The sequence below is a fragment of the Oncorhynchus gorbuscha genome, linkage group LG01 (assembly GCF_021184085.1).
Source record: "Oncorhynchus gorbuscha isolate QuinsamMale2020 ecotype Even-year linkage group LG01, OgorEven_v1.0, whole genome shotgun sequence".
In the NCBI taxonomy this organism is placed as follows: Eukaryota; Metazoa; Chordata; class Actinopteri; order Salmoniformes; family Salmonidae; genus Oncorhynchus; species Oncorhynchus gorbuscha.
Window position 1 is genome coordinate 22,742,417 of NC_060173.1, and position 14,628 is coordinate 22,757,044.

At 43.6% G+C, this 14,628-nt stretch overlaps 1 protein-coding gene across 5 annotated transcripts in view; it reads right to left on the reverse strand.

Annotated features, from left to right (window-relative positions):
* Positions 1 to 14,628, reverse strand: part of LOC124034742 (SLIT-ROBO Rho GTPase-activating protein 1-like) — a 152,919-nt gene that overhangs the window by 33,666 nt on the left and 104,625 nt on the right. For 3 of the 5 annotated variants that reach the window (XM_046348255.1, XM_046348254.1, XM_046348258.1), the window contains exons 10-15: positions 13,942 to 14,026; positions 12,721 to 12,748; positions 6,666 to 6,774; positions 2,531 to 2,591; positions 1,520 to 1,597; positions 443 to 577 (exon numbers count right to left, since the gene is read on the reverse strand). In XM_046348255.1, coding sequence (XP_046204211.1) covers positions 443 to 577; positions 1,520 to 1,597; positions 2,531 to 2,591; positions 6,666 to 6,774; positions 12,721 to 12,748; positions 13,942 to 14,026 — 496 coding nt within the window. Of the gene's footprint in view, positions 1 to 442; positions 578 to 1,519; positions 1,598 to 2,530; positions 2,592 to 5,995; positions 6,030 to 6,665; positions 6,775 to 12,720; positions 12,749 to 13,941; positions 14,027 to 14,628 lie in introns of all 5 variants that reach the window. The other 2 variants (XM_046348257.1, XM_046348256.1) reach the window with 1 other exon arrangement.

Here is a 14,628-nt window from a genome sequence, read left to right on the forward strand (position 1 = left end):
GTGAGCTTTGTGTCCTAGCTCACCACATGAATGTCCTAGTCAGTGGAGAAGATAGTCAACAACACAAAGTGGTACTGTTCACCTCCAGGCACAAAGACGCTATGACACAATGCTACTGATGAACACACCACAGAAGAGTAAGTAGTAGCCATGATGTTTGTGATGATTTCCCCATAGTGGGACATTAAGAGTTGCCCTGTGGAGGGCATGTGAACACCAACTAATACTTGGCTCCTAGAGGGCATCTGCTCCATCTGAATGTCACAATGTACACACTTCCATTCAATATGAAGACATTAAGTTCAACTTTGCAGATATGCCCATAATATGTGTGGGTGTGCGCGCGTCTGTGTGTTTGTTTGTACATGCTTGCGTGTGTTTATTATAATGTAGCACAGCCAGCTGTGCTGGTCCAGAGACAACGTCAAGCAGAGGTACTTACTGACGCAGGAGAGGAGGTCATTAAATCTTTCCTTGGGCAAGAGGGATTTCTCCAGGCCCCGGAAGTAGAGTTTAAGAACCCCGGCAACCGAGTTGATGTCGTGGTTGTTCTCTTCATCTGTCAATGGGTCCTTACCTGGGAGATCGATAAGTGTATGTGAGGGTGTTGTATGCAGGCAATCATAACATTTCCCCTGACTAGAAGGAAGTTTGAAACGTACAAACAAGCAGTGCCCATTTGACTAGGGTACATTGTAAACATGTCAATGTTTCTGCTTCTTTCATTAGCTTAATAAGTTCTTTCCAGTGTTAACTAATTATCTCAAAACAGAAAATTAACTAGCAATTAAGCAAAGTCATATTCTGCAGCTCAAATGAACTACATAATTGATTTCCTATGTTTGCTTTTCCTTCTGTCCCTATGTGCTGCAATCCACTGATGGTATCAAATGTGTGAAATGTAATTTGACTGACTGACCTATCAATCCTGGACAGTATAAAAGTATTGGGCTGACTGTACAATAATATGTTAACATCCTACAGTACCTTACAGTAACATAACATCCTACAGTACTTTACAGTAACAGAACATCCTACAGTACTTTACAGTAACAAAACATCCTACAGTACCTTACAGTAACAGAACATCCTACAGTACTTTACAGTAACAGAACATCCTACAGTACCTTACAGTAACAGAACATCCTACAGTACCTTACAGTAACATAACATCCTACAGTACCTTACAGTAACAGAGCATCCTACAGTACCTTACAGTAACAGAGCATCCTACAGTACCTTACAGTAACAGAGCATCCTACAGTACCTTACAGTAACATAGCATCCTACAGTACCTTACAGTAACAGAACATCCTACAGTACCTTACAGTAACAGAACATCCTACAGTACCTTATAGTAACAGAACATCCTACAGTACCTTACAGTAACAGAACATCCTACAGTACCTTACAGTAACAGAACATCCTACAGTACCTTACAGTAACAGAACATCCTACAGTACCTTACAGTAACAGAACATCCTGCAGTACCTTACAGTAACAGAACATCCTACAGTACCTCTCTCGAATGAGTTCTTGATGTCATTGATTTCCATCTGAGACCCGGACACACGGAATATCCCTTGATGCTGAAGGCCTGCAGGGAACAAAGAATGGCAGAGGGGAGAGAGAAGTACAGAACCGAGAGAGAGAGAGAGGAATTGAGAGGTGAGACAGAAAAGTAGACACACGTTTAGTCCATTGTGACAGGCAGCCCTTATAAAAGACCACCAGTGCAAAAAGAAAAGTCAGTTTAAGTCCCAACTAAAGGCCACATCCCATTCCCCTTGCCCTTAAGTTTTCCAATTAAAGATAATTAATGAGGGAGAGAGACTGCAACCAAGTCTTACTAAAGTGCCCTCCAGCCAGGATTAGCATTTAATAAGGAGAGAGGTCAGTTCGGAACTTAATTAGTCAGGGTCTTCCCCACTAGACGGCCGCCCCAGTAAGACATCGCCGGTGTCCGCAAAACACAGAGAGGTCATTAGCGTCACGCCTTCAAAAGTTTAAGCCGACGTGTTTTGTTGGAGTTTTATTAATGCGTCTCACAGTGATATTCTAACTAACCTATTTGACAGTGTGTGTGTGTGTGTGTGTGTGTGTGTGTGTGTGTGTGTGTGTGTGTGTGTGTGTGTGTGTGTGTGTGTGTGTGTGTGTGTGTGTGTGTGTGTGTGTGTGTGTGTGTGTGTGTGTGTGTGTGTGTGTGTGTGTGTGTGTGTGTGTGTGTGTGTGTGTTGCATCCCATTGGCTGCATGGACAGATGCTGTAAACAAGATGGCATCTGCATAGTCTTTCCCATGACTGTGACTAAAATGGAACGGATTTTAACACAGACATGGGAAGAATGGAAACACCCAGACAATTAACACTGAAATTGCCGCAATGTTATCCTTGACCAAGAGGAGAAGTTTTAGCACCACACAGTCATTTTGGACTGTTACGCCTGATTGGCCTGCAAGAGGTGAGAAAAGGAGAGAAAATCATAGCTGTCGCAAAACAAACACAAGTAATATATGGATGACCAGCTCACCATAGAGATTGATGAATCGAACACAGCTCTCCACCACACGGGGAATAGCTTGTCCAGAGTCCTTCACAATGAGAGGAAGGACATGTCATATTAACAGATGGCTCATTCTGAAATACATTATATCATTCAGTCTTTACATGCTTATTTTTCCCGAAATGCATGCCTCCATTATTATACTTAATGGGTGAAGGGAGAAATGACCGGTGACATTTTACTGTAGTCAGCCTTATGTATGCATTCATAAAGCCTTTATAATAACTACTTATGATAATATAACATCTGACACTGGCATATAAGGGACTACAGTAAAGTGTTACCAATGATCATACTGAAGGTTTACAGAGACAGACTAAAGTTTTGCAGCTACAGAACCATTCATGCCCAGTTTCTCTTAGCCAATACAACTCAATGGGGCTTCAGTGGTACTAAACATGGGCTCTATATCTTGTATTATTGTGTTACGTCAACACTTGAGAGCACACTTGGGACACTGATAAGGGATATGAGGTTATGTAACAGAGAAACTACCACACACTCCACATGGAGTGGAGAGAGAGGAGGAGGAGTGAGAAAAGAGGAGAGAGAGAGAGGAGGAGGAGTGAGAAAAGAGGAGAGAGAGAGAGGAGGAGGAGTGAGAAAAGAGGAGAGAGAGAGAGGAGGAGGAGTGAGAAAAGAGGAGAGAGAGAGAGAGGAGGAGTGAGAAAAGAGGAGAGAGAGAGAGAGAGAGGAGGAGGAGTGAGAAAAGAGGAGAGAGAGAGAGGAGGAGTGAGAAAAGAGGAGAGAGAGAGGAGGAGGAGTGAGAAAAGAGGAGAGAGAGAAAGGAGGAGGAGTGAGAAAAGAGGAGAGAGAGAGAGGAGGAGGAGTGAGAAAAGAGGAGAGAGAGAGAGGAGGAGGAGTGAGAAAAGAGGAGAGAGAGAGAGGAGCTGTCCCTTTACAGAGAACACATTCCTCCCTCTTTCAGTAAAAAGGTACAAGAGCTGCACTCCAGAGTACACTTGGCCGAAGTACCAGCTGCTAGCTTCCTGCTGAGGCAGAGACCTCTTACATGCTTCTAATAATGTTGTGGATGGGTTTTCACCCAGGGGGCGTAGACACACGGCCCTAAACCATGCCGGGATTCCAGGAACCACCGGGTACCAATGTTCTGTAGCTGAGGACTAAGCAAGACAGACTACTACGATGTCATAAGGTGAATGCACCAATTTGTAAGTCGCTCTGGATAAGAGCGTCTGCTAAATTACTTAAATGTAAATGTAATGTTTGGAGTAATTCAATATCTGTCAATGTAGATGTTGCAAGGTCTGAAATAAGTGTTGGGCATTCTATGAAATGTACAATGTAATCTAAGCCAAATTGTAAGTATAGGGTACATTTTCAATTAATAGGGTACAGATCAAATTGTACTTCATAATCCAGTTGTAACCCTGGCATAGGAATATATGAATAATGATATCAATAAATTGACATCTATAGATGTGAGTAGTTCAGTCTGTCAGGGCAAACCTCCAGGGAGTTAGTATTGCCCATCAGCACAAACGGGTGAAAGATTATCACAGACAAGAAGTGGAGGGGATGTTAGGGTCAGAAAAAGAGAGAGACAGAGATAGGAAGTCAGCATAGACAGTAAGACTGTGACAATAACAGTATCGCAATATTTTCTCAATGGCAAAAATGAAAACACAAAGCAGACCAAACTATTTGGCCCTTTAAAAATCTGCTGTATGTAAAATATTGTGTGCTGTAGCTTGCAAAATACATTGCTCAGAAAAATAAAGGGAACACTTAAACAACACAATGTAACTCCAAGTCAATCACACTTCTGTGAAATCAAACTGTCCACTTAGGAAGCAACACTGATTGACAATACATTTCACATGCTGTTGTGCAAATGGTATAGACAACAGGTGGAAATTATAGGCAATTAGCAAGACACCCCCAATAAAGGAGTGGTTCTGCAGGTGGGGACCACAAACCACTTCTCAGTTCCTATGCTTCCTGGCTGATGTTTTGGTCACTTTTGAATGCTGGCAGTGCTTTCACTCTGGTGGTAGCATGAGACGGAGTCTAGAACCCACACAAGTGTCTCAGGTAGTGCAGCTCATCCAGGATGGCACATCAATGCGAGCTGTGGCAAGAAGGTTTGCTGTATGTCAGCATAGTGTCCAGAGCTTGGAGGCACTATCAGGAGACAGGCCAGTACATCAGGAGACGTGGAGGAGGTCGTAGGAGGGAAACAACCCAGCAGCAGGGCCACTATCTCCGCCTTTGTGCAAGGAGGAGCAGGAAGAGCACTGCCAGAACCCTGCAAAATGACCTCCAGCAGACCACAAATGTGCATGTGTCTGCTCAAACGGTCAGAAACATACTCCATGAGGGTGGTATGAGGGCCCGACGTCCACAGGTGGGGGTTGTGTTTACAGCCCAACACCGTGCAGGACGTTTTTCATTTGCCAGAGAACACCAAGAGTGGCTAATTCGCCACTGGCGCCCTGTGCTCTTCACAGATGAAAGCAGGTTCACACTGAGCACATGTGACAGACGTGACAGAGTCTGCAGATGCCGTGGAGAACGTTCTGCTGCCTGCAACATCCTCCAGCATGACCGGTTTGGCGGTGGGTCAGCCGTACAGCCCTCCATGTGCTCGCCAGAGGTTGCCTGACTGCCATTAGGTAACAAGATGAGATCCTCAGACCCCTTGTGAGACCATATGCTGGTGTGGTTGGCCCTGGGTTCCTCCTAATGCAAGACAATCCTAGACCTCATGTGGCTGGAGTGTGTCAGCAGTGCCTGCAAGAGGAAGGCATTGGTGCTATGGACTGGCCTGCCCGTTCCCCAGACCTGAATCCAATTGAGCACATCTGGGACATCATGTCTCGCTCCATCCACCACAGACTGTCCAGGAGTTGGCGGATGCTTTAGTCCAGGTCTGGGAGGAGATCCCTCAGGAGCATGCCCAGGCGTTGTAGAGAGATCATACAGGCACGTGGAGGCCACACACACTACTGAGCCTCATTTTGACTTTTTACGGACATTACATCAAAGTTGAATCCGCCTGTAGTGTGGCTTTCCACTTTAATTTTGAGTGTGACTCCAAATCCAGACCTCCATGGGTTAATAAATTTGATTTCCATTGATAATTTTTGTGTGATTTTGTTGTCAGCACATTCAACTATGTAAAGAAAAAAGTATTTAATAAGAATATTTCATTCAGCTCTAGGATGTGTTATTTTAGTGTTCCCTTTATTTTTTGAGCAGTGTATATAAATGTGACTCTGGATGACAACATAATGATGTTTGTTTCCAACATTAGGGAGCTATTCCTAAAGAAGTTAAACCCGCTTTGTGTTTTGTTTCCTTGCCACAATACTAACGAGTATGGCAATACTGTTATCACCCCGGCCCTGACAGACAGACAGGTAGCAGTAGGGACGGGTCCCTCTCCACTCCACATTGTCTCCACTCTACCTGGTGTCTGGCGTGCGAGTTCCGTCGTCCGCGGCTATGAGGAAGCAGAGAAGAAAGCAGAGAGAGCGAGAAAGAGGTGAAACCCAGATTAAATCACCACAGCAGCCAGCTACAGTACCACAGTCCAACCCTCACCACCCACACACTAAGAATAGAGCTGGCATCAAACGCAGGGGAAGCAGCAGGGCATTGTGGGGAGGTGGTGGATTCCTTATCGCTCTGGCCACCATCCCCTGGCTGTCACATATATCCTGCTGACAATGGCTGCTTTCAAACCAGCCAGAGAAGAGAGAGAAGGAAGAGAGAGAAATAGGGAGGAATACCAATGCCCTAGCTGACAGCAGAGACTCGGGGGAAAGATGGAGACAAACATCTTCCATACATCCCGTCCTCCTTTTCACCCCCCTCCACTGTGCTAGTGTGCCCTCTGCTCTGTCATCATATCTCCTTCCCTGGATGCACTCTGTCAGCAGCAATGCCACCCCTGTGCTTCCCCAACGTTTGAGACTACAGAGAGAAACGAGAAGATAACATTCCTGACTGGTGTGATCAGCCTAATGATCAGACCCCAGGAAAAAGACAAAAGTGTGAGTTGTTGAGTTACGGGCATTATTATGGAAACGGTCGGAGAGACGGTCGGTAGCAGTCCAAGGCCAGACTTGACCAGTACCTTGACAAAGGACTCCAGATTGCCATTAAACAACTTAACGTTAAAGACCGAGCGGGGCCTAGCCCTCCTATTTCTGCCACTGTGAGGTTTGGGCGGCACATTGGGAGGCCTGGAAAATGGAGACTGTGTTAGAGAAATCTCCCACCATGAACATACACCGTTTGTCTGAACTCACCAATGTCCGAAGTTCAAAAATCTGACATTTCAGACAAACTACGCACGCAAATGTGAACAATCCTAAACTATCACACAAAAGTGACTTCTTGATTGGGAAGTCGTGTATGGTGTCACCCAGCCTGTCCTGTGAGTTTGAGTGTTAGTCGTGAGATGACGCTGGGCCCGGATCCTGATATCCCCACTAGTCTGTCACCATCTTCTAGAGAGAGATTATTAGATAGAGGGTTTGATATCCCCACTAGTCTGTCACCATCTCCTAGAGAGAGATTATTAGATAGAGGGTTTGATATCCCCACTAGTCTGTCACCATCGCCTAGAGAGAGATTATTAGATAGAGGGTTTGATATCCCCACTAGTCTGTCACCATCTCCTAGAGAGAGGATTACCACCCAACTTCAAAAGGTCATGAATATACCAGGCCTGCTGGGATGAGTGTGTGTGGGCTCCGTGCGGCAGCATCCACCTGACGACATGTCCCAGTGGGAGAGGGTGTGTGTATTTGTATTTATTATGGATCCCCATTAGCTGCTGCCAAAACAGCAGATAATTTTTCTGGACCCCAGGAAGAGTAAGGCAGTTCATACAATTTTAAAACATTACAATACATTCACAGATTTCACAACACAATGTGTGCCCTCAGGCCCCTACTCCACCACTACCACATATCTACAGTACTAAATCCATGTGTATGTATAGTGTGTGCATGCATGTGTCTATGCATGCATGTGTCTGTGCCAATGTTTGTGTTGCTTCACAGTCCCCGCTGTTCCATAAGGAGTTTTTTATCTGTTTTTTAAATCTAATTTTACTGCTTGCGTTAGTTACTCGATGTGGAATAGAGTTCCATTTAGTCATGGCTCTATGTAGTACTGTGTGCCTCCCATAGTCTGTTCTGGACTTGGGGACTGTGCAGAGACCTATTGTGGCATGTCTTGTGGGGGTATGCATGGGTGTCCGTTAAGTTAAGACAAACAGCTCGGTGAATTCAACATGGCAATACCTCTCATAAATAAAAGTAGTGATGAAGTCAATCTCTCCTCCACTTTCAACCAGGAGAGAGTGGCATGCATATTATTAATATTAGCGCTCTGTGTACATTCAAGGGCCAGCCGTTCTGCCCTGTTCTGAGCCAATTGCAATTTTCCTAAGTCCTTTTTTGTGGCACCTGACCACACAACTGAAAAGTAGTCAAGGTGCCACAAAACTAGGGTCTGTAAGACCTGCCTTGTTGATAGTGTTGTTAAGAAGGCAGAGCATCGCTTTATTATAGACAGACTTCTCCCCATCTTAGCTACTACTACATCAATATGTTTCGACCATGACAGTTTCCAATCTAGTGTTACTCCAAGCAGTTTAGTCACCCCAAATTCCTCAATTTCCAAATTATTTATTACAAGATTTAGTTGAGGTTTAGGGTTTAGTGAGTATTTTGTTCCAAATACAATGCTCTCAGTTTTAGAAATATTTAGGGCTAACTTATTCCTTGCCACCCACTCTGAAACTAACTGCAGCTCTTTGTTGAGTGTTGCAGTCATTTCAGTCACTGTAGTAGCTGACGTGTAAAGTGTTGAGTCATAGAAACTATGGCTTTATTCAAAGTCAGTGGCATGTCTTTGAAAACTGAAAACAGCAAGGGGCCTAAACAGCTACCCTGGGGAATTCCTGATTATAACTGGATTATATTTGATAGGCTTCTATTAACAAACACCCTCTGTGTTCTGTTAGACAAGTAACTCTTTGTCCACATTATAGCATGGGGTGTAAAGCCATAACACATACGTTTTTTCAGTAGCGGACAATGATCAGTAATGTTAAAAGCTGCACTGAAGCCTAACAAGACAGCGCCCACAAACATTTTATCATCAATTTCTCTCAGCCAATCATCTGCCATTTGTGTAAGCGCTGTGCTTGTTGAGTGTCCTTTCCTGTAAGCATGCTGAAATTCTGTTGTCAATTTTTTTACTGTAAAATAGCATTGTATCTGGTCAAACACAATTTTTTCCAGAAGTTTACTAAGGGTTGGTTACAGGCTGATTGGTTGGCTATTTGAGCAAGTAAAGGGGGCTTTACTATTCTTACTATTCCAGGCCTTAGGGCACACACTCTCTAGTAGGCTTGAATTGAAGATGTGGCAAATAGGAGTGGCAATATCATCTGCTATTATCCTCAGTCATTTTTCATCTAGATTTTCAGACCCTGATGGCTTGTCATTGTTGATAGACAAAACAAAGAATCACCTCTTCCACACTGACTTGACGGAATTCAAAAGTACAATTCTTGTCTTTCATAACTTGGTCCGATATACTTGGATGTGTAGTGTCAGCGTTTGTAGCATGTCATCCCTAAGTTTGCTTACCTTGCCAATGAAAAAGTAATTAAAGTAGTTAGCAATATCAGTGGGCTTTGTAATGAATGAGCCATCTGATTTTCCCCAAAATTTCATTAAGGTGCCCCAATGCTTTTTACTATCATTCTTTATATAATTTATCTTTGTTTCACAGTGTAGTGCAGTTTCTACAGTAATTTTCTTAATGGGTGCGTGCTTATTAGTAACTGGAATAAGTCGATTCAAGTGTAGCGTCTGGTTGCTCCTCATTATACACCACAGACCAGCAAATATTATTTGTATGAGTGACTGTGGCGTGTAGGATGACCGGGGGAGGGGGCGAGGGCAGCAGGGTTGTCCCTATACTGCCATTCTCACAGTTTGTTGCGAACAGAGTGACGGAGGTCCAGTCCTTGACCAATCCAGAGTCATGGTCACATATTGAAGGGAAAACTAATCCAGCTGACCTCCCTACAAGAGGACAAACTGTTCAAAACTTGACACAGAGCGAGCTATGGTGGAATGGAACCAGAATTCTGACATCACCCAATCAGTCCGAAGAGACTGATGATAACAAGGTTCCGGAAGAGGTGAAAAAATAACTCAAGTCCAGTTGCCAGGTTACTGTACAACTCGCAGCAAACGGCACAGACATTACTGAACCTGTGTTGGAGATTGAAAGGTACAGCAAACTGAAAAGAGTGTTCAGAGTCACCACCTGGATAAAGAGATTCATAGCCAATGCTCGTACAAACACAAAGATGCAAGGTGAACTGACTGCTGACGAACTGTTCGATGCAGAAAAGTACTGGATTAAGGTAACACAACAAGAGTTTTGGACAGGAGATCTGAAACCTTTCCTGGACGAACACAAACTACTCAGTTTTGGAGGAAGACTGCAACAGTCCAACTTCACATTTAGAGAGCAGCACCCATGGGTTCTGCCCAATAAGTACAGATACGCAGAAATGCTGATACAGTACCACCATGAGAAGGTGATGCATTCTGGAGCAAGTGACACTCAGCACCCAACATTAAACAAGGGGGAAATGACACGCAGATGGAAGTACAGGCAGAGACTTGTGACCAGTTTCTGGAACAGTTGGCGAAGAGACTACTTGCTGGATCTAAAGTCAGCACACCGCTGTGACACACCACAGCCCACCCCACTGAAAGCGGGTGACGTTGTACCCATTGGAGAAGATAACACACCCAGACAAACCTGGAAACTAGGAAAGATTGAGGAACTGTTTCCAGGCCGAGATGGCCTAGTTAGATCATATTCAGTTCGTACTGCTTCAGGGACTTTGTTGCGGAGACTTATTCAGTTGATATACTGCCTAGAGATCTAGATGAACAGTTGTTCATCGGGGGGGGGGGGGATGTTGTAACTTTAATGTGTTACAGAGTTAATGTTTAAGTTAATTAATTGAGCTGTCTCTTAAGATATTTCTTTACAGTTATTTGCATATGTAATTGTATTGAATTACGCTTTCGACTGCAAGTTCCAGAATGCCTTCCAGAATGCCTTTCGACTGCAAGTTCCAGAATACTCATTTTCCACCATAATTTGCAAATACATTCATTAAAAATCCTACAATGTGATTGTCAGAGTTGAAGTGTACCTATGATGAAAATTACAGGCCTCTCTCATCTTTTTAAGTGGGAGAACATGCACAATTGGTGGCTGACTAAATACTTTTTTGCCCCACTGTATATATTCAGGCATATGGCAAAAAAGTGGTTAGTCTCCACAATTCAGAGGTTAAATGCCTACTCTTCGCAAATGACCTATGCCTGCTGTCGCCCAGTAAACCCCAAAAATACTAAAATAATGATTTTCCAGAGATGATCCAGATCTCAGGGAATTAGACCAAAGTCTTCAATTGGTGCAAAATAAATAGAGTACTGCACACACCTAATTACTTAGGTTTAAAAATAAGCTCAACTGGACACCTTAATGATGCAGTGAATGAACTGAGAGAGAAAGCAAGCAGGACATTCTATGCCATTAAAAACAAATTCAAATTGAAATACCTATTAAAATGAGGCTAAAACTAACTGAATGTGTCATTGAACCAATTGCACTTTATGGCAGCGAGGTGTGGGGTCCACTTGCAAAACAAGATTTCATCAAATGGCACAAACACCCCATTGAAACCCTCAATGCAGAGTTCTGTAAGATTCTCCTACATGTCCAGAGGAAAACTACAAAATGCATGCAGGGCAGAATTAGGCCAATATCCACTAATAATAAAAACTTGAAAAAGAGCAATTAAGTTTTGGAAACATCCAAAATACTTTGACCCCCTCTCATATCATTACCAAGCCCTGCAATGCCAAGAGCTGAGCAAAGAAAAGAGTCCCCTCATCCAGCTGGTCCTGGGGCTGAGTTCACAAACCTGTTCTACTAACACACTGAAGCCTCAGGACCAGAACATCTAATCAATCAGAATAAAACAAATTACAACACAGTCAAAACAAAACTACATTGCTTACTGGGAAACACAAGCACAAAGCAAAATGCAGTGCTATCTGGCCCTAAATCGACAGTACACCGTGGCTAACTGCATTTCCTGACAAAATGTAAAAAATATAAAACAATTAGAGAGTTTCATTTCCCCAAATTTGAAACCCTTATTCAAGGTTTCAAAGACCTCTCTGATGAGAGTAGGCTACCTGTTCTGTTGGGGGAGGATGCAGAGAGCTGTGAGTTGGCAGCGCACTACATTGCTGCCTGCCATAAGATAAGGGACAGTGTCTGACAGACCAATCAACCTGCTCATGTCCTCTACTGTATGCGTATTGTTATTGTTCAATGTATGGTTATTTTGACCCTTGGTTATTGTTGTTACTGTTGTCCTGTTGACAATTTTGATTCTTATTATTTTAATATTGTAAATATCCAAAGTAATCTTTGACAATATGTACATTGTTACGTCATGCCAATAAAGCAAATTTAATTGAATTGAAAGAGAGAAAGAGAGAGAAAGAGAGAGCAAGAGAGAGCAAGAGAGAGCGAGAGAGAGGGAGAGAGAGCGAGAGAGAGCGAGAGAGAGCGAGAGAGAGCGAGAGAGACAGCGAGAGAGACAGCGAGAGAGACAGCGAGAGAGACAGCGAGAGGGTTGAGGCTCTTGGAAGGGGACAATATTACCAGGCCATACCATGCTGGGCATATGGCATATTCAAACCCCGGGGAGTGTAGAACAGTAACATCTGGTCTCTCTTCTCCAGGGTCAGCAGTTTGATAATAGCTCAAGTACAGTAGGGATTGTTCTACTCCTCACACAGTGATAAGTGAGAACTTTAAGTGGCAAACTTTTATTTTCTTTACAAACCAGTGTAAATATTTGTCTAGATATCGTTGGTCATTTTACTGTAGGAGGATAAAGAGAAATGGCATTCGCAACGAAGAGTACACTGACTTTTACTTATGGGATAAGTTTTCAAAGAACTGAATAAATATAGACAGCTAAATATAGACAGAAAGGGTCTTATTAAAACCTAAGAGGTTAGTGTGTGATGGAGAGAGAGAGTGTGGTAGTGACTTACCTTGTGGTCATATAGTCCCCTTGGTGACCTGTGGAGACCAAGGGGAGAAAGGGGAAGGGAGAGAGAGGATGTGAGATGAGACCTTTCCCAGAGGAGCCTGCAGAGCATTGTGCACACGCTCAGTAAAGCATATGCAGCCCTGCCATCTGCACACAACCACTGGCTTCATGGTGACGCACACAATGACACATAATGACTCACACACAGTAACAGACACTTATACTTTAACTGCAGTAAAAAAACACCTGTCCAAGCACACACACACACACAATGTTACCTTCACACGCAAAAACACATGTTTTCACAAGTCAAGAAACTCCAAATCCAACAAATTGCTCCTAACAAGAGGAACGGTTTCAACTTTAAACCTGTGCCCATCCACTATGCACAGGATCCGACCTGTCAGGGTAGCACCAGGGTGGGGCTAGCTTTACCTATACCTACTTGAACACACTCATCAACATTCACTGTAGCAGGCAGGAGTCCATGACTAATTATTATCAAAGTCCCCATTCTCTTCCTCAACTCCATGTACAGCCAACAGATTGACTGAGACTGACGGATTTAGACCACACGAGAGCTTGCTTCCTGCATTGTTAGCTAGTTAGCTAGCATTCAGCAGCAGCTCAGTGCTGACAGTAGCTTAGTCAAAGGCCTTAAGGAGATCCCACCAATGTAGAACACAGTGAACCCAGCCATAATAGTCATACCGCGCTAATGCTGCCAGGCCATTAATCTAACCACTAATCAATCACGAAGACGGATAGTACATCAGCACAATCCCTTTAGCTCTGACTTGGCGCGCTAATGCTGAGGTTAGCATCTCGGTTGTGAGGCCTGATGGAGAAAGTAGCACAATGGAAATTTTACCACAGAGGTTAGATTGAAGTGGACAATTTTAGAATCAACCGAATATGTTTTTAACGGTTTCTAATTAGCTGTAAAGTTCTAAAGCACTGCACTTTGTTTGGAATGTGCATGTAATCTTTCCCTTTCATTTATTCAGGAGTTCCTCTACAAACCCACACAGACAAAAGCGGAGACGTTCAGTATACCATTTCATACATATGGAAACCTGCTTAGATCACAACTCAGCCAAACAAACAAAAGGGACATACAGACAGATACAGACAGATAGACTAACTAACCAACCAACCGTCGGATTGACGGGACCGCCAGACAGGAAGTAGGCCAGCACAATGTGGGTCTCTGATCCCTTACCTTCTCCCAGAGTCCTCTTCAGTAGATCGTGCTTGGCCTGCAGTTTGGAGATGAGATTGCTGCCCTCCAGAAACTCCCGGAATTTCTGTGGAGAATTCAGAGTGATTACTAGGGCCGATGAGCCTAGTAAGCGTTGCCTGCCCTTACGACACCAATCTCTGATAAGGCAGCCAAGGGCAAAGGACAGAACAACAACGGGAGTCTTTTTAAAGCTTTATCGCACCATGTCCATCTTTAGACAGCCAGGAGGACAGAAGAAGAGAAAATAGCCTAACCGCTCGCTAAGGAAGACATATTTTTGGAGAGCTTTGTTTCTGAGAGTTAAAATGCCAAGAGAGGGAATACATATGATATGGAGCATTTTAGAGCTCTAACAAATCCCTAGAAATACAAGCGCAGCTTCTGTTCACATTCCTCAGATAGATTACAACTCCAACACAAGACCATGGATCCCAACCATCCAAACTAGTCAAAATCCAATGTATTAATTTCCTAGCCATCTATCAACAGCAGTTTCCATAGTGATTGACAGTCTGAATTTAACGTCAGCAGGACTTACTGAACGTGTCCAATAAGAAATGATAGTTTTTGCTTTCCATTGCAAAACATTTTGCTATGTTTTGCTACAACAGTATGCACATGAATAAGACCCTGCCCAGTTCTCTACAGTCATAACCTGGAGGTTAC